General features: G+C 51.3%; 1 protein-coding gene and 1 pseudogene across 2 annotated transcripts; both read right to left on the reverse strand.

Annotated features, from left to right (window-relative positions):
• LOC119536566 overlaps positions 1-11,866 on the reverse strand; it is a 39,985-nt pseudogene extending 28,119 nt beyond the window's left edge.
• Positions 11,867-17,300: 5,434 nt separating this feature from the next.
• On the reverse strand, positions 17,301-25,004 carry SSH3 (slingshot protein phosphatase 3). 2 transcript variants are annotated; one of them, XM_037840815.1, is made up of 14 exons: positions 24,789-25,004; positions 24,296-24,336; positions 23,471-23,702; positions 22,382-22,500; positions 22,231-22,302; positions 21,822-21,887; positions 21,540-21,728; positions 21,348-21,441; positions 21,062-21,190; positions 20,932-20,978; positions 20,147-20,293; positions 19,730-19,930; positions 19,352-19,625; positions 17,301-18,235 (listed from the first exon to the last, which is right to left on the reverse strand). In XM_037840815.1, exons 1-14 carry the CDS (start codon positions 24,852-24,854, stop codon positions 17,942-17,944), a joined length of 1,971 nt encoding a protein of 656 aa, XP_037696743.1. In that variant the 5' UTR covers positions 24,855-25,004; the 3' UTR covers positions 17,301-17,941. The 2 variants fall into 2 exon arrangements, with proteins under 2 accessions (XP_037696743.1, XP_037696744.1); XM_037840816.1 differs by having other exon boundaries at positions 24,296-24,333; positions 24,789-25,003.
• Between the last annotated feature and the right edge of the window lie 239 nt (positions 25,005-25,243).

Consider the following 25,243-nt stretch of genomic DNA (forward strand, 5'->3'; position numbering starts at 1 on the left):
AGCAATCTGTGATCCCTGATTGGATCCTGAAGCAAATTTTTTAACAAAGCTGTAAAGGAAAGTGGGGGATATAAGAGAAATTTAATTATAGTCTATGCCTAGATAAGAATATTACATCACTGTGAGATTTCTGAAATATAACAAGGATAGTGTGGTTATGTAGGAGAATGTTGTTATTCTTAGGAGAATATGTACAGAAATATATGAAGGTAAAGTATAATAATGCCTGTAGCTCATTTTTAATTGTTTAAGTAAAAAAAAAAAAGGAAAAGAGAAAGAAATGTGACCAAAAGACCAAAGATTAGCAACCAGTGAATCTAGATATAAGGTTCATTGTACTATTGCACTATTCTTTCAACTCTTCTGTAGGTCTGAAATTTTCAAGATAAAAAGTTGGGAAGTAAAAGAGTTTATCGCCTAATGGGACTGATAAAGATATTACATGACTAATTTCAATACAAATCAGTATATGGTGTCAGTATCAGGTATGCATAAGAGTGTTTCAATCAATATAGTTTAATGATTGAGAAGAGCCCACTTTGGGAGGAAGCAACTAGTGGAAGATATGTTACCTTATCAGGGTCTTGACAAATGGCTACGATTTTATTATGTACAACTTGGGCCACCCTAACCCCTATCACGACACTCTCTAAACCCCTTTCTGATCTGTTTTTTTCCCTAGCACTTATCACTGTCTGATGTACTAAATAACTTACTTTAAAAAAAAAAAAAGAAAGAAAGAAAAAGTCTGTTTCCCTCCAGAAAGGTCCATGAAGGTTTTTTTTTATTTCGTTCTGATTGGCGCTACATCCCCAGCACCTGGAAAACTATGTGGCAAACAGAAGGTGCTCAAAAAATATTTCTTTAATGAATGAATGAATGAGGAAGGGAGAACGGTATGAGTAAAGGTGAAGAGGTGGGAAACAAAATGTGGTTTCAAGGAATAATTAGTAGTCGTGTTTGCTTAGAGTAAAAGGTATATGCTAGGAGATTCTGGGAGATAAAGTCAGAAAGGTAGGCTGATGCCACACGGGAAAGGCCCTGAGCAAAGGAACAGAGAGTATGTCCTGCACCCGGCAGGCCATGGAGAGCACCCACAGGCATTTAGCATGGGAGTAACAGAGGGGAGGTGAAGTAATGCTTCAGAAAGATGAACCTAGACCAAAGGGTGCAACCAGGTAGGAGGCTGTTATAGTAGTCTGGATGCGGAGAACAGGGACTTGAGCTAGGTGGAGAAAATGGGACCAAAAGGCAACAGTTTTGTGGAAGAAAGTGAGTTACCATCCTGAGGTTTACACCTGGATGTAGGAAAACAGAGGAACTAGGAAAGGAAATGGGAAAGGCAGCAGGAGGAGCTGGTTTGGCGTGCAAGACTCAAATGAACCATAAGAAAAAAGAGTGGATTTGGTTTTGTCACAGACTTTCTGTCAAGTGAGTCCCTCACAGTCCCTTAAGTTGTCAAACAGGGGTCCGGGGAGGCGGGGCAAGATGGAAGACTGGTGAGCTGTATGTTTTAGTTACTCCTCCAGGAAAGTAGGTAGAAAGCCAGGAACTGCATGGACTGGACACCACAGAGCAATCTGTCTTTGGGCATACTTCATACAACACTCATGAAAATGTCGAACTGCTGAGATCAGCGAAATCTGTAAGTTTTTGCGGCCAGGGGACCCGCGCCCCTCCCTGCCAGGCTCAGTCCCGTGGGAGGAGGGGCTGTCAGCTCCGGGAAGGAGAAGGGAGAACTGCAGTGGCAGCCCTTATCGGAAACTCATTCTACTGATCCAAACTCCAACCATAGATAGACTGAGACCAGACACCAGAGAATCTGAGAGCAGCCAGCCCAGCAGAGAGGAGACAGGCATAGAAAAAAAAACAACAACACGAAAAACTCCAAAATAAAAGCAGAGGATTTTTGGAGTTCTGGTGAACACAGAAAGGGGAAGGGCGGAGCTCAGGCCTTGAGGCACATATGCAAATCCCGAAGAAAAGCTGATCTCTCTGCCCTGTGGACCTTTCCTTAATGGCCCTGGTTGCTTTGTCTATTAGCATTTCAATAACCCATTAGATCTCTGAGGAGGGCCCCTTTTTTTTTTTTTTTTTAAATCCTTTTTTCTTTTTCTAAAACAATTACTCTAAGAAGCCCAATACAGAAAGCTTCAAAGACTTTCAATTTGGGCACGTCAAGTCAAGAGCAGAACTAAGAGAGCTCTGAGACAAAAGGCAATAATCCAGTGGCTGAGAAAATTCACTAAACACCACAACTTCCCAAGAAAAGGGGGGTGTCCGCTCACAGCCACCATCCTGGTGGACAGGAAACACTCCTGCCCATCGCCAGCCCCATAGCCCAGAGCTGCCCCAGACAACCCAGTGTGACGGAAGTGCTTCAAATAACAGGCACACACCACAAAACTGGGCGTGGACATTAGCCTTCCCTGCAACCTCAGCTGATTGTCCCAGAGTTGGGAAGGTGGAGCAGTGTGAATTAACAAAGCCCCAGTCAGCCATCATTTGAGCAGACTGGGAGCCTCCCTACACAGCCCAACAGCCCAGAACTGCCCTGGGGGGACGGTACTCACCTGTGACATAGCACAGTCATCCCTCAACAGAGGACCCGGGGTGCACAGCCTGGAAGAGGGGCCCACTTGCAAGTCTCAGAAGCCATACGCCAATACCAAGGACTTGTGGGTCAGTGGCAGAGACAAACTGTGGCAGGACTGAACTGAAGGATTAGACTATTGCAGCAGCTTTAAAACTCTAGGATCACCAGGGAGATTTGATTGTTAGGGCCACCCCCCCTCCCCGACTGCCCAGAAACACGCCCCACATACAGGGCAGGCAACACCAACTACACACGCAAGCTTGCTACACCAATTGGGCCCCACAAGACTCACTCCCCCACTCACCAAAAAGGCTAAGCAGGGGAGAACTGGCTTGTGGAGAACAGGTGGCTCGTGGACGCCACCTGCTGGTTAGTTAGAGAAAGTGTACTCCACGAAACTGTAGATCTGATAAATTAGAGATAAGGACTTCAATAGGTCTACAAACCCTAAAAGAACCCTATCAAGTTCAGCAAATGCCACGAGGCCAAAAACAACAGAAAATTATAAAGCATATGAAAAAACCAGACTATATGGATAACCCAAGCCCAAGCACCCAAATCAAAAGACCAGAAGAGACACAGCACCTAGAGCAGCTACTCAAAGAACTAAAGATGAACAATGAGACCATAGTACGGGATATAAAGGAAATTCAAGAAGACTCTAGAAGAGCATAAAGAAGACATTGCAAGACTAAATAAAAAAATGGATGATCTTATGGAAATTAAAGAAACTGTTGACCAAATTAAAAAGATTCTGGACACTCATAGTACAAGACTAGAGGAAGTTGAACAACGAATCAGTGACCTGGAAGATGACAGAATGGAAAATGAAAGCATAAAAGAAAGAATGGGGAAAAAAATTGAAAAAATCGAAATGGACCTCAGGGATATGATAGATAATATGAAACGTCCAAATATAAGACTCATTGGTGTCCCAGAAGGGGAAGAAAAGGGTAAAGGTCTAGGAAGAGTATTCAAAGAAATTGTTGGGGAAAATTTCCCAAATCTTCTAAACAACATAAATACACAAATCATAAATGCTCAGCGAACTCCAAACAGAATAAATCCAAATAAACCCAGTCCGAGACATATACTGATCACACTGTCAAACACGGAAGAGAAGGAGCAAGTTCTGAAAGCAGCAAGAGAAAAGCAATTCACCACATACAAAGGAAACAGCATAAGACTAAGTAGTGACTACTCAGCAGCCACCATGGAGGCAAGAAGGCAGTGGCACGATATATTTAAAATTCTGAGTGAGAAAAATTTCCAGCCAAGAATACTTTATCCAGCAAAGCTCTCCTTCAAATTTGAGGGAGAGCTTAAATTTTTCACAGACAAACAAATGCTGAGAGAATTTGCTAACAAGAGACCTGCCCTACTGGAGATACTAAAGGGAGCCCTACAGACAGAGAAACAAAGACAGGACAGAGAGACTTGGAGAAAGGTTCAGTACTAAAGAGATTCGGTATGGGTACAATAAAGGATATTAATAGAGAGAGGGAAAAATATGGCAAACATAAACCAAAGGATAAGATGGCCGATTCAAGAAATGCCTTCACGGTTATAACGTTGAATGTAAATGGATTAAACTCCCCAATTAAAAGATATAGATTCGCAGAATGGATCAAAAAAAATGAACCATCAATATGTTGCATACAAGAGACTCATCTTAGACACAAGGACACAAAGAAACTGAAAGTGAAAGGATGGAAAAAAATATTTCATGCAAGCTACAGCCAAAAGAAAGCAGGTGTAGCAATATTAATCTCAGATAAAATAGACTTCAAATGCAGGGATGTTTTGAGAGACAAAGAAGGCCACTACATACCAATAAAAGGGGCAATTCAGCAAGAAGAAATAACAATCGTAAATGTCTATGCACCCAGTCAAGGTGCCACATAATACATGAGAGAAACACTGGCAAAACTAAAGGAAGCAATTGATGTTTCCACAATAATTGTGGGAGACTTCAACACATCACTCTCTCCTATAGATAGATCAACCAGACAGAAGACCAATAAGGAAATTGAAAACCTAAACAATCTGATAAATGAATTAGATTTAACAGATATATACAGGACATTACATCCCAAATCACCAGGATACACATACTTTTCTAGTGCTCACGGAACTTTCTCCAGAATAGATCATATGCTGGGACATAAAACAAGCCTCAATAAATTTAAAAAGATTGAAATTATTCAAAGCACATTCTCTGACCACAATGGAATACAATTAGAAGTCAATAACCATCAGAGACTTAGAAAATTCACAAATACCTGGAGGTTAAACAACACACTCCTAAACAATCAGTGGGTTAAAGAAGAAATAGCAAGAGAAATTGCTAAATATATAGAGACGAATGAAAATGAGAACACAACATACCAAAACCTATGGGATGCAGCAAAAGCAGTGCTAAGGGGGAAATTTATAGCACTAAACGCATATATTAAAAAGGAAGAAAGAGCCAAAATCAAAGAACTAATGGATCAACTGAAGAAGCTAGAAAATGAACAGCAAACCAATCCTAAACCAAGTACAAGAAAAGAAATAACAAGGATTAAAGCAGAAATAAATGACATAGAGAACAAAAAAACAATAGAGAGGATAAATATCACCAAAAGTTGGTTCTTTGAGAAGATCAACAAGATTGACAAACCCCTAGCTAGACTGACAAAATCAAAAAGAGAGAAGACCCATAAAAACAAAATAATGAATGAAAAAGGTGACATAACTGCAGATCCTGAAGAAATTAAAAAAATTATAAGAGGATATTATGAACAACTGTATGGCAACAAACTGGACAATGTAGAAGAAACGGACAATTTCCTGGAAACATATGAACAACCTAGACTGACCAGAGAAGAAATAGAAGACCTCAACCAACCCATCACAAGCAAAGAGATCCAATCAGTCATCAAAAATCTTCCCACAAATAAATGCCCAGGGCCAGATGGCTTCACAGGGGAATTCTACCAAACTTTCCAGAAAGAACTGACACCAATCTTACTCAAACTCTTTCAAAACATTGAAGAAAAGGGAACACTACCTAACTCATTTTATGAAGCTAACATCAATCTAATACCAAAACCAGGCAAAGATGCTACAAAAAAGGAAAACTACCGGCCAATCTCCCTAATGAATATAGATGCAAAAATCCTCAACAAAATACTTGCAAATCGAATCCAAAGACACATTAAAAAAATCATACACCATGACCAAGTGGGGTTCATTCCAGGCATGCAAGGATGGTTCAACATAAGAAAAACAATCAATGTACTACAACACATTAAAAACTCGAAAGGGAAAAATCAATTGATCATCTCAATAGATGCTGAAAAAGCATTTGACAAAATCCAACATCCCTTTTTGATAAAAAACACTTCAAAAGGTAGGAATTGAAGGAAACTTCCTCAACATGATAAAGAGCATATATGAAAAACCCACAGCCAGCATAGTACTCAATGGTGAGAGACTGAAAGCCTTCCCTCTAAGATCAGGAACAAGACAAGGATGCCCGCTGTCACCACTGTTATTCAACATTGTGCTGGAAGTGCTAGCCAGGGCAATCCGGCAAGACAAAGAAATAAAAGGCATCCAAATTGGAAAAGAAGAAGTAAAACTGTCATTGTTTGCAGATGATATGATCTTATATCTAGAAAACCCTGAGAAATCGACGATACAGCTACTAGAGCTAATAAACAAATTTAGCAAAGTAGCGGGATACAAGATTAATGCACATAAGTCAGTAATGTTTCTATATGCTAGAAATGAACAAACTGAAGAGACACTCAAGAAAAAGATACCATTTTCAATAGCAACTAAAAAATCAAGTACCTAGGAATAAACTTAACCAAAGATGTAAAAGACCTATACAAAGAAAACTACATAACTCTACTAAAAGAAATAGAAGGGGACCTTAAAAGATGGAAAAATATTCCATGTTCATGGATAGGAAGGCTAAATGTCATTAAGATGTCAATTCTACCCAAACTCATCTACAGATTCAATGCAATCCCAATCAAAATTCCAACAACCTACTTTGCAGACTTGGAAAAGCTAGTTATCAAATTTATTTGGAAAGGGAAGATGCCTCGAATTGCTAAAGACACTCTAAAAAAGAAAAACGAAGTGGGAGGACTTACACTCCCTGACTTTGAAGCTTATTATAAAGCCACAGTTGCCAAAACAGCATGGTACTGGCACAAAGATAGACATATAGATCAATGGAATCGAATTGAGAATTCAGAGATAGACCCTCAGATCTATGGCCAACTGATCTTTGATAAGGCCCCCAAAGTCACTGAACTGAGCCATAATGGTCTTTTCAACAAATGGGGCTGGGAGAGTTGGATATCCATATCCAAAAGAATGAAAGAGGACCCCTACCTCACCCCCTACACAAAAATTAACTCAAAATGGACCAAAGATCTCAATATAAAAGAAAGTACCATAAAACTCCTAGAAGATAATGTAGGAAAACATCTTCAAGACCTTGTATTAGGCGGCCACTTCCTAGACTTGACACCCAAAGCACAAGCAACAAAAGAGAAAATAGATAAATGGGAACTCCTCAAGCTTAGAAGTTTCTGCACCTCAAAGGAATTTCTCAAAAAGGTAAAGAGGCAGCCAACTCAATGGGAAAAAATTTTTGGAAACCATGTATCTGACAAAAGACTGATATCTTGCATATACAAAGAAATCCTACAACTCAATGACAATAGTACAGACAGCCCAATTATAAAATGGGCAAAAGATATGAAAAGACAGTTCTCTGAAGAGGAAATACAAATGGCCAAGAAACACATGAAAAAATGTTCAGCTTCACTAGCTATTAGAGAGGCAAATTAAAAACACAATGAGATACCATCTAACACCGGTTAGAATGGCTGCCATTAAACAAACAGGAAACTACAAATGCTGGAGGGGATGTGGAGAAATTGGAACTCTTATTCATTGTTGGTGGGACTGTATAATGGTTCAGCCACTCTGGAAGTCAGTCTGGCAGTTCCTTAGAAAACTAGATATAGAGCTACCATTCGATCCAGCGATTGCACTTCTCGGTATATACCCGGAAGATCGGAAAGCAGTGACACGAACAGATATCTGCACGCCAATGTTCATAGCAGCATTATTCACAATTGCCAAGAGATGGAAACAACCCAAATGTCCTTCAACAGATGAGTGGATAAATAAAATGTGGTATATACACACGATGGAATACTACGCGTCAGTAAGAAGGAACGATCTCGTGAAACATATGACAACATGGATGAACCTTGAAGACATAATGCTGAGCGAAATAAGCCAGGCACAAAAAGAGAAATATTATATGCTACCACTAATGTGAACTTTGAAAAAGGTAAAACAAATGGTTTATAATGTAGAATGTAGGGGAACTAGCAGTAGAGAGCAATTAAGGAAGGGGGAACAATAATCCAAGAAGAACAGATAAGCTATTTAACGTTCTGGGGATGCCCAGGAATGACTATGGTCTGTTAATTTCTGATGGATATAGTAGGAGCGAGTTCACAGAAATGTTGCTATATTATGTAACTTTCTTGGGGTAAAGTAGGAACATGTTGGAAGTTAAGCAGTTATCTTAGGTTAGTTGTCTTTTTCTTACTCCCTTGTTATGGTCTCTTTGAAATGTTCTTTTATTGTATGTTTGTTTTCTTTTTAACTTTTTTTTTTCATACAGTTGATTTAAAAAAGAAGGGAAAGTTAAAAAAAAAAAAAAGAAAGAAAGAAAAACAAGGAAAAAAAAAAAAGATGTAGTGCCCCCTTGAGGAGCCTGTGGAGAATGCAGGGGTATTCGCCTACCCCACCTCCATGGTTGCTAACATGACCACAGACATAGGGGACTGGTGGTTTGATGGGTTGAGCCCTCTACCATAAGTTTTACCCTTGGGAAGACGGTTGCTGCAAAGGAGAGGCTAGGCCTCCCTATATTTGCGCCTAAGAGTCTCCTCCTGAATGCCTCTTTGTTGCTCAGATGTGGCCCTCTCTCTCTGGCTAAGCCAACTTGAAAGGTGAAATCACTGCCCTCCCCCCTACGTGGGATCAGACACCCAGGGGAGTGAATCTCCCTGGCAACGTAGAATATGACTCCCGGGGAGGAATGCAGACCCGGCATCGTGGGACGGAGAACATCTTCTTGACCAAAAGGGGGATGTGAAAGGAAATGAAATAAGCTTCAGTGGCAGAGAGATTCCAAAACGAGCCGAGAGGTCACTCTGGTGGGCACTCTTACGCACACTTTAGACAACCCTTTTTAGGTTCTAAAGAATTGGGGTAGCTGGTGGTGGATACCTGAAACTATCAAACTACAACCCAGAACCCATGAATCTCGAAGACAGTTGTATAAAAATGTAGCTTATGAGGGGTGACAATGGGATTGGGAAAGCCATAAGGACCACACTCCACTCTGTCTAGTTTATGGATGGATGAGTAGAAAAATAGGGGAAGGAAACAAACAGACAAAGGTACCCAGTGTTCTTTTTTACTTCAATTGCTCTTTTTCACTCTAATTATTATTCTTGTTATTTTTGTGTGTGTGCTAATGAAGGTGTCAAGGATTGATTTAGGTGATGAATGTACAACTATGTAATGGTACTGTAAACAATCGAAAGTACGATTTGTTTTGTATGACTGCGTGGTATGTGAATATATCTCAATAAAATGATGATTAAAAAAAAAAAACAAAAAAAAAACAGGGGTCCGACCAGAAACAATTCTCCTTCCAAGGACAGCTCCTCGGCCAGGAGAGACTTGTGGGCCCCACAATCCACTCCTGGGACCCACCAGGCCTTTCCGGCTATCTCAGGCTCCTGAGGTGATCCCCGTTCCCTGGAAGCACCCCTTCAACCTAGCAGCTTCCTGCGCAGCCTCCACATAGCTCCCAGACCTCTTCCTCCCTTCCCCTTGTACCCCTCACCCAATTCTCCCTGCTGTTAACAGCTGATATTACCATGGTATATTTGTCACAGTTAAGAAACCGACTTTGGTACTTTACTATTTTTCCCCCAAACAAGCACTACGCCCTACCCCTTCCCTGGCAACCTCTAATCCACTCTCTATTTCTGTGAATTTGCTATTTTTAATCATCTCTTATAAGTGATATCATACAATATTTGTCCTTACGTGCCCCGCTTATTTCACGGAGTGTTCCCAGTTTTCCTGTCCTGACCTCACTCTTATCTGAGTCCTTTTCCCTTTGTAAGAGAAATCAGACAGATCTGCCCAGCAGCACCAGTCCTGCAGGGTGCAGGCCAAGATGGGCACTTCTAAGAAGCTGCGCTGCAGTGGGGACAGGCAGGGTAAGTGCCCCTGTGGTGAGCAGCTGTTGCTAGAGAGCGGGAAGGAGTGAGAGAGGGAAAAGATGAATGAAGAGGGCTGAGGTGGAGGGTGAGGCTGGAGCAGGATGGTGGGGTGGGGCGGTACAGACTACCCACAGCAACTACCGCAGATCCGCACAGTCGGACCACACTGGCCAACCTGGGGCCAGCCCCCCTCCACCACCACCACCACACAGACACGCAGCAGTACCTGGGGTGGGGCAGGGGTGGTGGTGGTCTCTGCTTACCAGCTCAGGCATCCCACTGACCCAGAAGCAATTTCATCTGTTGCCCCCAAATCACTTACTTTGTCCCATGGCACTCAGCCTCTCTCTCCCAATTTCCCATTTCTGGGTAGAAAAGTAAAGCTTGAGGTTGACAGGAGTGTGGGAATTCTGATAGGTAGAGTTCCCAGGATAGGAAACATGTGGGACATGGAGACGATCAGATTGTGGACAGGGCTGGGGGAAGCTCCTAGCTGAGCTGCCTGTGGGGGTGGAGGGTGTGGAGGTCTCTTGAGGGCCCTCAAAGGATGGGAGTTAGACTGCCAAGATAAGAGACGGGCTGTACAGCAGTGTTGCGCTGTCCTGGCCACAGCTGCCCAGCTCCAATCCTTCTCAGGCCATATGAAGATAATTATGTAGGATGCATATCATCAGCTCGCTCTCCCCATCCAAGTCTCCACCCACCCTGTCCCCCACCATCACAATGACCTCTGGCTGGAGTTGGGCAGCTGTGCCTGGATTTGCTCCTGCCACACCACCTTCCCACCTCTACCTCTGAGGCTCACTGGGCTGCTGCCAGGGTGCCAAAGGTGGGGCGTGGCATCAGTGCCCAGGCCAGGGAATCCCACCAGGCAAACTTTGCCAACTCCCCTCCCAACTCAGGGCATCAGCTTTCCTCTTCTCAGTCTGCTGGCCCAGATGCAAAATTGCTTCTGTACTCTGCCTAGGGTCAGGCACAGCTGGCAGAGTCAGAGGGAGGAGCACGAGCTCTCTGATGGACCCTGCTGCCTTGAGAGCAAGCAGCCTCAGCAGCCAAACCAGCGAGGGTGTGAGAGGGGGAGACTGGTCAAATACGGCCGATGACAGAGAGAATCTGAGCTCAGAAGGAACACTGAGGCAAATGGGCAGGAAATTCTGGCTGAAATCAGAAGGAAAGAGAATCTTGTTCTAGCTTCAGGTTAGCCTAGAACCATGGCCTCACCAGTTGGCAGATGGCACCCCTTCATCGATAAGTGAGGTAGTGGAAAGATCACTAGTCTTACTGACACCATTAAGCTCTCTGACTTATAACCTAAGAACTCAGTTCTCCCAAATGGAATAGTGAAAATTATAATACAAGACCTTCCAGCTGCTGTAGAGATAAAATGAGATCATACAAGGGAAAGTGCTTTGTAAATCGTAAAGAATCATGATGTCCCTGACGCAGGCTGACACAGGCCTCTGTGATGGCACTGAGTTGTGGTAACCTTTTGGTGTCAGATCTGGGGTTATTAAGCCCCCACTTAGCTCTGAGGAACCCTGACACATCCAGTAGGCACTTACCTGCAGCCAGAGGGTGGGAGCAAACTGAAGAGGCCAGCAGAGAGAAATAATAGGGCCCTGGACTGGGGAGTCTGTGCTGTCAAGAGAGATGGGCGCAACCACTCACTTTGGATCACGTCTCCAGGAGAAGGGGTATTTGTGGCCCCCAGAAGTCCTGAACCATCCCACACCTAAGGACAAGAAAAAAAAGTGGTCAGATGTACCCCATGCCCTCTTTGATGGTACCCCAGCTTCCTTGTTCTGAAGTAGACGGTATTCTCTGTGAACAACAGAGGATTCCCAGGGGAAATCTAAGTCCTCAGTGAGTAAAACAGTGCATGGGAGAATGTGCCATTCTCCCTTCAAGCCTCTCTGCTTATGAGCGCCTCAAAAGCTACCACCATCCTATCCCTGGTCCTGAAGTGGTTCATCTCTCCGAGGGTCCACTAACACCTCTCTCTGAGGGTCCTAGATCTCCTTGGACATGTTCAGCCCCAGGCAGGCTCAGAAGAAGGGCAAGGCCCCCAAAAGCAGCCTGAAGAAGCTGCTGCTGACGCTGTCCTCAGTGCTTTGTAGCAGCTGCAGCCTTGGCAATTGGTTGGCCTGGTGGGTGCAATTTCCTACTCCCAGGTGGATCACAGGAGGGAGAGAAATGTCCCTGGGGATGAGGGAGACAAGGAAAAGAGCCAGGGACAGACACAAATGCCACAAGAGCCCAAGGAGTGTCCATCACTGGTCTTTAAGACTTTCTCATGGTCCTAGGCTTCAGTTTCCTCCCCTTGGGCTTCTTTACTTCATTTCCAGGAAAGGAGATGCACAAACACCCCTATCTATTCACCACGAGACCCTGCTCACTGGTCTTAGTTGACTGTTGCTGTACTCAACAAGCCAACAACATGGTCCCCCACCCACCATCATCTGCCTGTTCCCGTTCCTCCCCTGGAAGAGAAGCTGTCAGAGGGCATGTGAGTCTAATGAAAAGGCTTCTGGGTAACCCAGAGGCCACATCTCAGTTCTCTGCTAGAGGAAACTCACAGCCCCAGTCCTTTCACTAATATTTAAGGGAGCCAACCAGATACCAAGCTGGAATACAACATCGGACAAAACCCAGCCCCCGCTTGCCAGGGATACAGACATTTCTCTTCCAGGTCTCTCGGGGCTGTGGGGAGGCTACCCAGAATATCTTTCTCCTACTTCTTGGCGTATCCACATTTTCCACATCCTTCAAGGCCTGGCTTAAATGCTGTCTCCTCTTTGATGCTCTGCATACACAGGCACTCAGCAGGAGTTTCTCCTGCCTCTGAATCTTCATAGTCCTGTTACTCGTACCCCTCTTTGCCATAGCTCTTTCCCCTTGTATTGCACATGTCTCGTATGCCTATTTTCTTTTCTCTCCTAGATACTATGCTTCCTGAGGGCAAAGATTGTCTTACACATTTTCATGTCCCTCACAGCACAGTTCCAGGCATATAACAGGAGCTCAAAAAAATGCTCACAGAATAATTTGATACATTATTCCACTGAAAGATGCTTGTTGGAATAATGAAACCTTGTTTGTGAAGCTGCTGGGGGGGGTTCCTAGTTTGAAAAAAAAAAAGTAAAACTCCTTGTTAGCTTTTCCCAATGAACACAAAACTTGAACTCAAAGCAAGTGGCACAGGATTACAACATAGTCCTTATAACTGTGTGTGTATCTGCCTTAAGCAAATAGAGTTTAGTTCAATACTCAGCTGTTTTTGCATCCTGACATGTGAGTGTCCTCATCCTCTATGAATCTTCAGGAAAGGAAAGTCTTCCCCAATCTGGATTGTGGGGCCTTGCAGGCTCCCTAGGTGCTACATGGTAACACTATAACCTAGACTACAGCTGAAGGGGGGAGATAAGCCTGCCCTGAGCATCCATCTTTGGGAAGGAGACTGGATTTGACCAGCAATAAGGAAGTGACTCCAAAAATTAGGGAAAGGTCTGAGTGGATAAGGAATTTAAAAAGTTACCAGAAATGATGGCTGGGACTTGGAATAGCACTTGCAATGTGCAGGCCCTGTGCTAAAAATATACATGGATTATCACATTTAATCCTCAAAAGCCTGGGGTCATACTGTCATTATCCCCCCTTTTGCAAATGAAGAAATGTAGGCTCAAGAGATGCGGTAACTTTGCCTCAAGTCCCAAACCCAGGTTTCTCTGACTCGAGGTTCTGAGCTGAGATTCTTGCTCAAACCACCCCAGTTCCTCCTTTTCTTTTCTTGCATTTGGGTGCGGGGGCAATGGTTCCCGCACGATGCAAAAATATAAAGCTAGAGATCTCAGGCATGGTCCTCTTCAACCTCCTTATTTTACAGAGAAAGAAACGGGTTCAAGGACATAAAGGGGCTTGTCCCCCAGGTCCCCCAGGGCCAGGAGCTGCCCCGCAACGGCACTGCAACGGGCCCTAGAATTCCAGTGCAAGCTCCCCTTTGCAGACTGGGGAACGGAGCCCCAGAGGGGCTCATCGGAGGCCGAGCGGCTGGAAGTCCGGGGGCGCTGGGGGCCTGCGGGGCGCTGCCTCCCGTTCACCTGCGGCGCGAACCATCCCGCAGGCGGCCCGCGCCCGGCCCGCGCCCCGCGAGTACCTGTGGGCGGCGCGCAGGCCCTCGGCTGGGGCTGACAGGGCGCCGGCGGGCGCCGAGCGAGCGGGGCCTCGCGGGCCCGGGGCCTCCCCGGCCGCTTCGCCTCAGAACGCTCAGGCCCCAGGAGCGCGCGGACAACCGGACGCCGAGGAAAAGTCGGGAGCACCGGTCCCGGGAGGTAAGGCCGGCCCAGCCGCCTCCCCTCAAGCTTCCTACTTTGCCCCATCAGCCTCCTGCCGACGGTCCAAGCCCGAGGGCACCTCAGGTGGAGCGACGCCTCGGGGCCTGGGTGAGTCAAGCGGCTCGGCCCCCAGACGGAGGGGGAGGAGTTCCCATGGAAACAAGAGGAGGCTCTCTGCGCCTGCGCCGACGCGCTGGGTGCGCTGGGAAATGTGGTTTTCCGGCTGTGGCGCGGAGGCCAGAGGAATGGACGCAAGGTGGCGCCCGAGCGTCGCGTTCTGTTCAGAGGTGCCGGGTGCACGGGATCCCTGGTGCTTTTCCGCACAAGGGGCCGCGGAGGCCTCAAAGGTAGTTTCTCGCGGCAGCCGCGGCCCTGAGGCGTCTGGGATGTAGGGTGTAAGGGCGGGTCGCGGCCTCTGGATCGCGCTCAGTTTTGCCGTTTGGAAACTTGTCCTAACGAGCGGCTGCCCTAGCTCCGGGCACAGGGGCAGCCGCGGCGGCGGAGGCGTCTCCCCAGCCGGGGCCGAACCGGACCGGGCAGAGGGCGACCGTTCTGACCGTGGGAGCGGTCCCAGGCTGGAAAGGATGCAGAGGGCTTCCGGTGGCGCGGACGATGTTTCCCGCTGCGAAGAGGCTCAACTGGAGGGTGACCTCGGAGCCCTGCGAAGTCCCTTTTGGGGACTCCGTGAGCCGGGGTCATCCTGACCCTCCCCCTGGAGAGTTCCGAGCAGTGCCGGACCCAGGGCCCGCCTCGGGCGGAACTGTGCAATCTCCTTTTCCGCTCCCGAGTAAGACTCCTGGACTGAGACTATAGAAAGCTAGGTTCTAGTTCAGGTGCCTTAGAGACGCGATTACTTCCTTGGACCTGGATTTCCTTCTTTCTAAAACGGAGGTGATTATAATGCCTTTCCTTTCTACCCCTGGGAGCGTTGCAAGGTTCATATGAGATGACACTGATGTGCAGGCTGCACAGTCCTTTCAAGGCAAGCAGGCGTTCCCATTCGCTGTTAATTGGGGCAATTGCTTTGAAAGACAATTAGGCAGTGCCTCTTAGAATTAAAAATGCCCCTGTCCTTTGCTTCAGCAGCTCTAGCAAATGTCCTACAGATTCAGGAGCTATGTGTGCATAAGAAAGTATATACACGGGTATGTGGTGAATGAAGCATTCTTTGAAATGAAAATCAAAAACCTGTAAACAACTTCAATGCTCACTGATAGATGACCGCAAATAAACAATGGTTTATAAAATGGAATATGCGTGGTTGTTTTTAAATGGAGCAGCTCTTTCTGCATTGATGTGGAAGTCTTCATGACATGAAAAAAATGTCAAAGTGCAGAATAGCAAGTTAATATACTATTATTTTTATTTAAAAAAGAATTTAGACATGCCCTCTCATGTAATTTCCTTCTAATCAGGGATAGAAGTATTAATATCCAGTGTTTCTGTGTTGGTTTGAATTTTCTTTAAATTGTATTTGTTTAAGTAACTCTTAAACATGAAGTTGCATAGAAAGCAATCAGTAGGAATATACAACAGAAAAATAATGGTGGCTATCTGGGAGATGGAAGGATTTTATGAAATGCTTTACAGACTGTTATTTTTATAATCGGAATAGATTTCTGTACATGCATGATTATGTGTGTATGTATATAGGTAAAATAGAATAAAGGGTTGTATACAAAAAAAAGTACACACAAATATATTTGATTACATAAACACGGAGTGTCATTGCCTGTGAAGGGTTGGATGAATGGGTGGGAGACTTATTTTTCATTTTATATCCTTTTTTATTTTTTACTATTTTTTGTTTGCTCCTTTCACAATTTGTGCAAGCTTTTTATAATCATATAGTCCTAATCCTTTAGTCTGCATGCAAATAGTTCCCCCTTCAGCACATGAAGCCACCCAGGCTGCAGGAGGGCAGGGCCTGGCCTCGGCTCCTGTCCTGACACCACCATCCCCACCCTAGCCCCAGCCTAGGGCGACTGAAATGGCAGCCTCTGTGGGAGTCCCAGTTGGCTGGAGGATGGCTAGCAGCCCTGGTGTTCATTCAACAGCAGGGTGGGCTGGCCGAGTGGATCAAGGATCAGAACTGGATCTCTGTACCCCACCTCACAACCCTAGGCAGGCCTCCCATAGACAGGTGCGAACAGTTCCTGTTCCAGAGACATGGGAAGGCTGAATTCTGGCGGGGTGTGCAGAGGCTGTAATTCTAGATGGCAGCCAGGGAGGGGTGCTTAGGGAATTCCCAGTCTAATCCCTTTGCTTTATAGAAAGAAACAGACTCAAGGTGAAGTAACTTGTAAGTGGTAACACCAGGGCGAGGCTCACCCGGTGTTTGGGTTGACACCGGAGCGCTGCTGGGAGTCACCCCAGGTTCTGGGGCGGGTGGGTGGGGGTCCTTCTTAAAACTGCACATGAGGCCTCAACAACGAGAATGTTCAAGAGGAGTTGTGCAACCCCCACGTCCCCAAACCAGAGTAGTGTGTCATAGAGCAGACAAGAGGGCACAGACGTAACACTGAAATTGAGCAGAAGGAACCCCTAGGCAGAAGGGCCGGGGCTCGGTGAAGGTCCTTCTGCCTTAGTGGTGATGGGCTGGCCTGAAAACGCTTCCTTGCCTATCACAGGAGGACGGTGCTTCTCGGGACTCAAAGGGTGCCGGAGAACCACCATTGGGTGTCCAAGAGGAGCGGGAGCGACTGGAACAGGCTTGGTCCTGTCCGGGTGGGCGGTGGCAGCCTCTGCTTCCTCATGGGTAACTCCCTGCACCCGTCCCGACGGAGCCACACACCTGCGCCAGGCATGGCCTGCTCCCTGGCTGACCTGCCTGCGTGGCGGGCACTGACATTTACACAGGCCCTGCCCGGGGAGACGAGGGAGGGAGCACTGGCCTCCCCTCTTGTCCCCACTTTCTCCCTCCTACTCCCCCCACCAACGTACCGCCCCCCAAAACGGGTCAGTCCTGAGACACCTGGGAATTCTGCAGCCGGAGAAGGATCTGACTGACAGCAAGATGGCTCTACCATAAAATTGAAGGGAACTTAATTATGAAAATGTATTTTTATTTCTAAGTACAAAGCCAGATACTATCAAGACTGTGAAAAACTGACTGGCCAGAGGCCATGAAGGACAAAAAAAAGACTCGCTTTGGCCTGGTGCCCGGTGACCCAGTGCAGCGCCGTGGGGGGCCCGAAGGCACCAGCAGAAACCTGGGGTCAGCTGTGAGGTGTGCCCAGGGAGTTTACCTGCCGGCCCGTCAGAGGGGCCCGGCGCACGGCCTCGGAGGCGCCCAGGGCTGGGGGCTGAGGTACCGTCTGCTTTTGGGGTCCACAGGTTCCCTGGCCTGGTTGGCCCCAGAAGAAATGAAGTGGAGCAGGTTATGGGGAGGGAGACAAGGGCCTTCCTGGACTGGCGAACTTGTTTTTATTCCTGTGGCTGCAGGTGAAGGTTTTAGGGCAGGAGTCGAGAGAAACTAGGGTGTTGTTGCCATCCGGCTTTCTACCGCCTCCCCTGTTAGAGAAAGTCCAGGTGGTCGAGGCTCTGAGGCCAAGGCTCTAGGAGGGTGAGGCTGGAGGGCCGGGTCTGGGGACTCAGGAGGAAAGTGTGTGGGCAGAGAGGAGTGAGAAGCGTTTGAGGAGCTGTGGCCTCCGTTTAGTGTCGAGGGGGGCACGGGCTTGTGTGAGGGCTCAGGCCTCACCCTCCTCTCCACTGCCATCCACGCTGGCCTGCCTCACCACCTTCCGGAACCTGGGCGTGGAGGAGCAGCCAGCAGTGCCCGGCTCCGGCTCCAGCTCCTGCTCCTGGAAGGCCTGGGTCCGGCTGGCCACCAGGGCGGCGCTGTGGAGGGCAACCACAGACTGGCGGGACTTCAGGGCAGGCCAGGGCCCCTGGCGGCCCTGCCGGCCCCCCTGGGCCCCTGAGACCCGAGGGCAGGGCTGCGGAGGAGGGTCTTCCTCTGAAGACTCATTTGAAGAGAAAACCTGATGGGTGAGAGTACAGGGAAAAAGAGTCATGGCCAGGGGCTATCTTCTTGTTTTGCCCCATCGTTGAGCACAGAGCCCGGCAAAGGATAGGTGCAAAATGCTTGTTGAATGAGTGCAGAGAAACTGAGCTGCTCGTGGGTCCCAATTCCCTAGGAGGAAAGAGCCCCTCGGCCAGGCCGCCCCTGCCGCCTGCCCCACCCCCTGCCTGCAGCTTCCTTCGGGCCCCCAGAAGCCCTCCTCGGCTCTCCCCTGCACCAGCCACTTCCTTGGGGCCCTCTCCTCCTCCTCCTGCCCCTCTGCCTTTGGTCAGTTGAATGACCACACACAAAACCCTTCTGGGTGCCAGGCCCTGCACAGGGCTGCGTGTTTGCGTGCACCTGGGTGCTGGGTGAGGACAGCCCTGCCTTTGGGAACACCCACACTCCATCCATCCGGCCATCTGTGCCTCCCTGTGTTCCCACACCCAGGGCCACCTCCTCCAGGAAGCTGCCTCCAAATGCTCCTGTTCCCTCTGAGTTCTCCTCCCTCTGGGTCAGCCCCCTTGGCCTTGAGTCATGCATGGGGTGTGGCCCCCTAAGGCAGGTGTCAGCTACTTGTGCCCTGCAGCAACTTGGCACAGAGAGGGGCTAGATCAGTGAATACCTGGGCTTGGTGGATGCTGTGAATCTCTACACCCCATCCTGTGACGTGTTGACCCTCGGATGTGGGAGAGGCCTCAGAGAGCATCTTATCCACCCCCATCCAGAGTAGGACTCACCTCCAGGTTGTCCAGCCCATGACCTTGGGAGGATGCCCTCTCCACGGCGGGGCAGCCCTTCTTTCCTCAGGGGAGACCTGCCTGCACCCTCCCCGCCTGGGCCAGGGGCCGCCCCTTCCCCAGGATCCCAGGACTTCTCTCTAGCCCTCCCTGAGGGGGTGAGCAAGATGCCCAGGATGTGGTCCCTGTCCCTGGGGCTACACCAGGGCAGGCTTGATGCCTGGTGCTGAGAGGTGAGGGGTGGACAGTGTGGAGGGGGCAAGGACCACTTGGGAGACCCTACCTGCGGGGCCCCAGACCAGGCCCAGGTACCCCTGTCCCACCTGAGACCAGCCTCCTTCCCGCCCCAGCCTCACCTCTGGCAGGTCGCCGGCCCCGGAGGCGCTCTCCAGCTCGGAGGGGGCCTCCAGGAGGCTGATGGACCTCATGATCCCTCGGAGGTTGATGCGGGGCCGTGGCCCAGGCTCTCCTCTGGGGGCTGCCTGGCTCTCCTCCAGCTCTATGACCTTTACCTCCCCACTGCCCCCGGGTTCTGGCTGCAGAGGTGCGGACGGCGTGGAGACTTCCGGGGACAGGGGCTCCTCTGGGGAGACCCCACCGGCTTTCTGTTCCCAGACCTGGCTCTGCCGGCTGTGGGGAGGGGGCCCCTGAGTCAGTTTTGAGCAACCCAGCAGCACCCCCCCCCAAACACACACACATGCACACTCCCCCCACTCCCGGCCCCTTCTCTGCACCTGGCCGTCAGGATGCCCTGGTAGGTCTGCAGCTGGCGCAGGAAGCCGGGGTTGGGCCGGGCGATGGGCCGCAGCTCCTGCACGTGGCGCAGGGCCTGCTCCAGGGTCCAGCCGTACTGCTTCATGGCATAGGCGGCCACCGTGGCCGCTGAGCGGCTGACGCCCATCTTGCAGTGGACGAGCACCTGGGTGCCCTGGGCTCTGCGGAGGCAGGACCCAGTTGGCTCACCCGCTCCGTGTCCCCCTTCCCGCGAGGACCCTGCAGTGTGGAGGGAGGGCAGCTGAGGGGCTCCTTAGCAGGAGGGCAGCAAGAGGAGGAAGGAAAGACTAGAGTCAGCAGAGGCAGCAGGGCTGATGGCAGAGTGGGTGGGAGCACAGGGACACGCCCGGGGGCCGCGGGAGCCGGAGGGGCCCGACCTCGCGGCCTCAATGAAGCGGTGGGTCTCCTTCCAGTGGGGCAGCAGCTGCGCTGACTCCTCATCCCAGACGCGCACATTGTGGTAGGTGAAGCTCTCGGGGTAGAAGTTGTCAATCTCCCGGGCCATGTTCAAGATGTGGCTGACCCTGTGCCAGAGGGACCAGGCCAGGCCCACGTGGGCAGGGGCTCTAGGCCTCCTGGTCCTTGGTTAGGAGGGTCGGTCCCCGCGGGTGGAGAACTGAACTGGCTGTGTGCCCCGGGCAGATCACTTGACCTCTCTGGGCTGGAGTTTCCCCACCCAGACCGGGTAGTTGCAGGGGTCAACGGCAACACTAAACCTCAAATTATTCTCTGAAATTAGTTAGAGAATAATTTTCGAGCTAAGCTGAGATTGAGTGGACCTGCAGAGGCCACAGTGGGCTTCCCAGAAGCCCATGGTGTACACCTGACAGGTCCCTAACACCTCTCAGACCGCGGAACCGGGCGCCACCTGGGGAGAGAAGCCTTTTTCTGGTTGGGAAAGGCTGTCCCAGCAATGGTTGCCACTGCCCCTTCATCTCTGCAAGATCGAGGCCCTTTGCTTCTGTTCTTAACTTACAGGGTTGGGGGGCAGGGGGGCCAAGATGGGCCATGGGGTCCTACCCTGTCCCGGCCTGAGAGCCCGCACCAGGGAAACAGCCCTGAGGAACGGAGAGGGAAGGTCTGGGCGGTTCTGAAGCTGGGGGGCAGGGCAGCGAAAGGAGGGGAGGACAGACGGTGGGCAACCCTGAGGACCCCCCCCCACCTGTTTCTCTGCAGCTCCTCCAGGTTGGCTGCATTCCACTCCGAGCCCTGTGGGGAGAGAGACGCTCACTGTCCCCTCCTCCCACCCCCCACTGAGTCCTCACCTCCCGCCCCCCCAGCCTGCAGCTCACCAGGTAGAGGTGGGGGAAGATGCGGGAGGCCCGGTCTTGCTGGGCCACAAGCAGCAGCATGTGGTTGTCGATGAAGTCACGGTAGCGCTGCAGGGGGCAGCCCAGGCGCAGCTCCAGGGCCTGGCGGATCTGCAGGTAGAGGGGTGACCAGGAGGGGACTGGGGGTGGCTCTCAAGGTTCCCTCCTCCCCACCCTCCCCCTGGGCCTCGGAGGTCAGGGAACCGAGCAGGGCAAGGAGAGGAAGGGGCTGGGCTCCCAGGAGGGGGAGGGAGGCTCAGGGTCCCACCTCTTTGGAGGTGACGTTCTCCAGGTCGCTGGTTTCCAGCACATCCCACAGCTCAGCCCGGATGGCCTGCTCCATCTGCTCCTGCTCTGAAGACCTGGGAGCAGAGCTTGTCAGTGAGGGTCCCCTCCCTGCACCACCACCCCCTCTTCCTCTTCTCGCCCCGCACCCAGGCCTTCCACTCCCTGCGCTGACCGGCTGGGCTCGGCAGCAGGGGGCCGCATGGACTCCAGATCGGCCATGGCTGTCCACTCGTTGAGGCAGCTCTGGTCGGAGCTCACTCTCTCCTGGTAGTGGCCGGCCCAGGTGAGGGCACTGCCCCCTGGTACAAGACCACTGCCGAGCGCCGCCTCACATGCCTGGTGCAACACCTGCAGCGTGGCCCTGGGGACAGAGGAGGGGCCAGGTGACACTCCTCCCCGCTGCCCCTGCCCTGCGCCTTCTCCCTGAGAAGATGAGACCCACCACAGCCCTTACCACATGGTCTGGATGGAGATGGGCTTGAAGATTCGGCTCTGCCCACCGGATGTCACGCTGAAGCCCCTGCAGGAGACCACGTGGGGTGGAACAAAACTCCACACCCGGGACCAAGGTTCCTGGGAGGCCCACCTGCCAGCCACCTCACGAGGCTGGTCCTCTGAATAATGTATGTGGCATCTGCACTTCAAACTCATCCCCAACTGCCAGCCATGGGGAGGCTGCGGCCCAGAGAAGTTAGGTGACTTGCCCAGGATCACACAGCGAATCTGAGAGGGAACTGAAAGGAAGCCCCAAGCCCCAGGCTCCCACCCAGCACCCAGCACCCTTGTCACATATGCCACACTTGGTTACTACACACTCCTGGCCCCTCTGGTCCCCTTTCCCACCCCCAGTTGCCTCCTCTTACCCGTCTCCATCTAGGTACACTTGGGTGTCACTCCAGAGGGGCAAGACCAGGCCCAAGGTGCAGCTGGGGGAGCTGGCAAGGGACAGAGGGAAAATCATTGTCCCCCAGCCCCTCTGTTCTTTGTCCCCTCCCTTCCTCTCCCTGCTCTCACCTGCTGTCAGGGAAGTCTACACCCAGGAGGATGGTCTCATCCTGGCTCAGACACTCTCTTGTGGAAACTACCAGCAGGTAGCGGAGCCGAGGGGGCCGGGCTGCCTCCAGCTGGGCGGCCTGGGGAAGATGGGAAGGGGGAGCCCAGGGTCACAGTGGCCCGGGGGACCTTGCTACCCCCACCTGTACACACACCCAAGCATAGAATCGACATTTCCTCTAACAGCCCAACTTTCCCGGATACAAGAGCATGGAATCCAATGGTTCCCAAGCTTTAGATTTCATGGTCCGACAAAATGTAAATTTTTTCTTTTTAAAGGGGGAAGTGTGTGGAAAGCAAAGAAAGAGTGAAACTGACACGGGCTGTCCTTTTCTTATTTCTGCCTAGCAAGGAGATACAAACAACAATAACAAACACTTGCCATCATCAACGTTTCACTAAAGAATTTTTTCATACCAATGAAATATGTAGGATGTGATCTCAAAATAAAGGACGGTGCTTCTGTGGAAGAAATTCAGCTTTATGACACACTCACGGTATCTTCTTTTTCACGTTTTGCCAGGCAGTGAGGTGTCTTCAGAGGCTTCTGGAAACCCCTGAGCTAGTCCTGATGTCCTCCCCTGTACTCCCACTCCACCCCTGGATGCTTGGGTCTTCCCTCCCACCTTCTGTCTGGGCCCCTCCAGCTCGCCAGCCGTCAGTGGGTGCTCGGCGAGCCCTCCCTAACCCGGCCCGTTTGCCGACCACACACATTATCAGAAAGGTCTTCTGTTGGGTGAACAGAAATCTGCCTTGTGCAATCGCCAACTCCTGGACCCAATTTGGCCCCGGGGGCTCACGTGGGACAAGTTTCTCTCATCCTTTTAGAGCCCTCCAGAGACCTCAAGGGACGCCCTGGCCCGGTTATAACATCTCTAGCTGAAACAGCAGGGTCGACGGGATTAGAGTAACCCTTAGGCTCCCCAGGGTGCCCCAGTCCTTATACCATTGCTACACAGACACACTCCACTCCGCCCTCTCCTCTCCCCCCATCCGTCAAGGCACCCCATCCCCTCTGCTTGGTGGAGGGGGCTCTGGAGGGGCCCTCACCAGGCGGATATCGTCCTGGGGCCTCAGGAGCTCCACCATGAGATGCAGGCGCTGCCGCTGCTCCTGCTTCTGGGGACTCTGCGCCCCAGGCCCAAGGTCTGTCTGGTCCCCGGGAGGCTGCTCCTCCCCCGGGGGCTCCTCCGCTGGCTCACCCACGGCCTCGGCTGCATCGCCACTGTCCCCTCCGTCCTGCAGGCCCAGCACCGCCCCGTGGAGCACAGCAAAGCTCTGCCTGGCAGAGGAGTGGGGAACCGTGATGGCCTCGCTTTCCCCTCGGAGCAGTGGTTCTTGAACTTTACTGTGGCAGAACCACCCTAAACAGACCGTTGGGCCCACCTCCAGAGAGCCGGTAGGGCTGGGCTAGAGGCCTGAGAATCTGCATTTCTCACTGGTTCTCGGGGGATGCTGCATGCCCACTTTGAGAACCACTGCCTTGGAGGCCTTCAAAGCCTGTCTTCCCACCTGCCCAACTCAGGAGGTGCTAGAAACTTGCCAGGAGCCCAGGCACAGGTCCTCAGGACAAGTCCTCCCATCCTTCCCTTTGGCCCGTGACACTGGCCTGAGTCAGGGCCCAGGTTGGTGGGGGCAAGAGCACCAAGTGTCCAGGGGAAACGGGAAATCAAAGGCAGACAGGCTGGTTCGGCTGCAAGCCACTCCATAACCACTGGCCGTGCCTGCCGGGAACATTGCCCCACACTTTTCGGCAGCAGGCTTTGCCAGCAAGTCCTCCAGGGGGCCTTCCAGCCCTGACACCTGAGATCTGGGATGGCAGGGGCCAGGCCTGGGGGCTGGTTGGAGGTGTCTGTGTTGGGAAGGGGGGCTCACCGTCGCTGGAGCCGACTTCTCCGCTTGGCCGCTGCGTCCTGCTGGGAAAGCAGTCCCCAGGGGAGAATGAGAGAGTGGGGGTGGGGGGATAGGACTCTTGTCCCCTCCCTGCTCTCAGGGTTGGGGGGTGAGGCTCCTCAGCACTGCCCATTGACCAGAAAAGGTGCCAGATGCAGATTCTCTTCCCGCCTGTCTGCTCCCCAGCTGGAGGCGCTGGGGAAGCCCTGGCTGGGTCCAGGACAGAGAGAGAGCCATGGAGGACTCCCAGGGCTTGGCCCCGATTTTGAGCCGTGAAGTCCGGGAAGGACTCCGCAGGCTGGGCTGGTGCATTGCCTTGAGCCTCAGGACCCCTTCTCCCCTCCAGGCTGACAGTTGGGGGCCCCCTCCACACCCCCCCAGGCTTGAGGGGAGGCTGCCCGTGGGCAGGACGAGTTTCTCCAGGCCCGGCCCGCAGCCAACTGCGTGGGCAGGAGCGCAGCAAAGCCAGACTCACCGCGGGCCCCACAGGCGTGGACTGGCCGCTGGCCGGGGGCGAGCGGCTCACAGTAACCAGAGCCATGGGGCCGGGCCGGGGACACCTGGGCTGGCACCGGGCACGGCCCCCTCCCACAGCCCTACGGACAGTCTCTGGCCCGCGGGACCAGGAAGGAGAGACCGGAGCCACCGGGGCCTGGCACCTCCTCGAGGGCGGCCCTTAAAGGGCCAGATGCCCGCCCAGCCTGGCCGCAGAGCCCACACCGAGCGGCCGCCGCCCCTCCCTTCCCGACGCCTCCGCGGCCGCCCGCCGCGCCCCCGCCCCACAGCCACGCCGGGGGCGGGGCGCAGGTGCCCGGCCTTCCGGGAGGGGCGGGGCCAGAGGAGCCAGCGGCCGGCCGCGTTCCTCCCCGGGGCTCACTCCCCCCTCCCGGGAAGGGCCGGGCCCCGGCCGCCCTGCTCCGCCCAGTCAGG

The sequence above is a fragment of the Choloepus didactylus genome, chromosome 6, assembly GCF_015220235.1.
Source record: "Choloepus didactylus isolate mChoDid1 chromosome 6, mChoDid1.pri, whole genome shotgun sequence".
Lineage (NCBI taxonomy): Eukaryota > Metazoa > Chordata > Mammalia > Pilosa > Megalonychidae > Choloepus > Choloepus didactylus.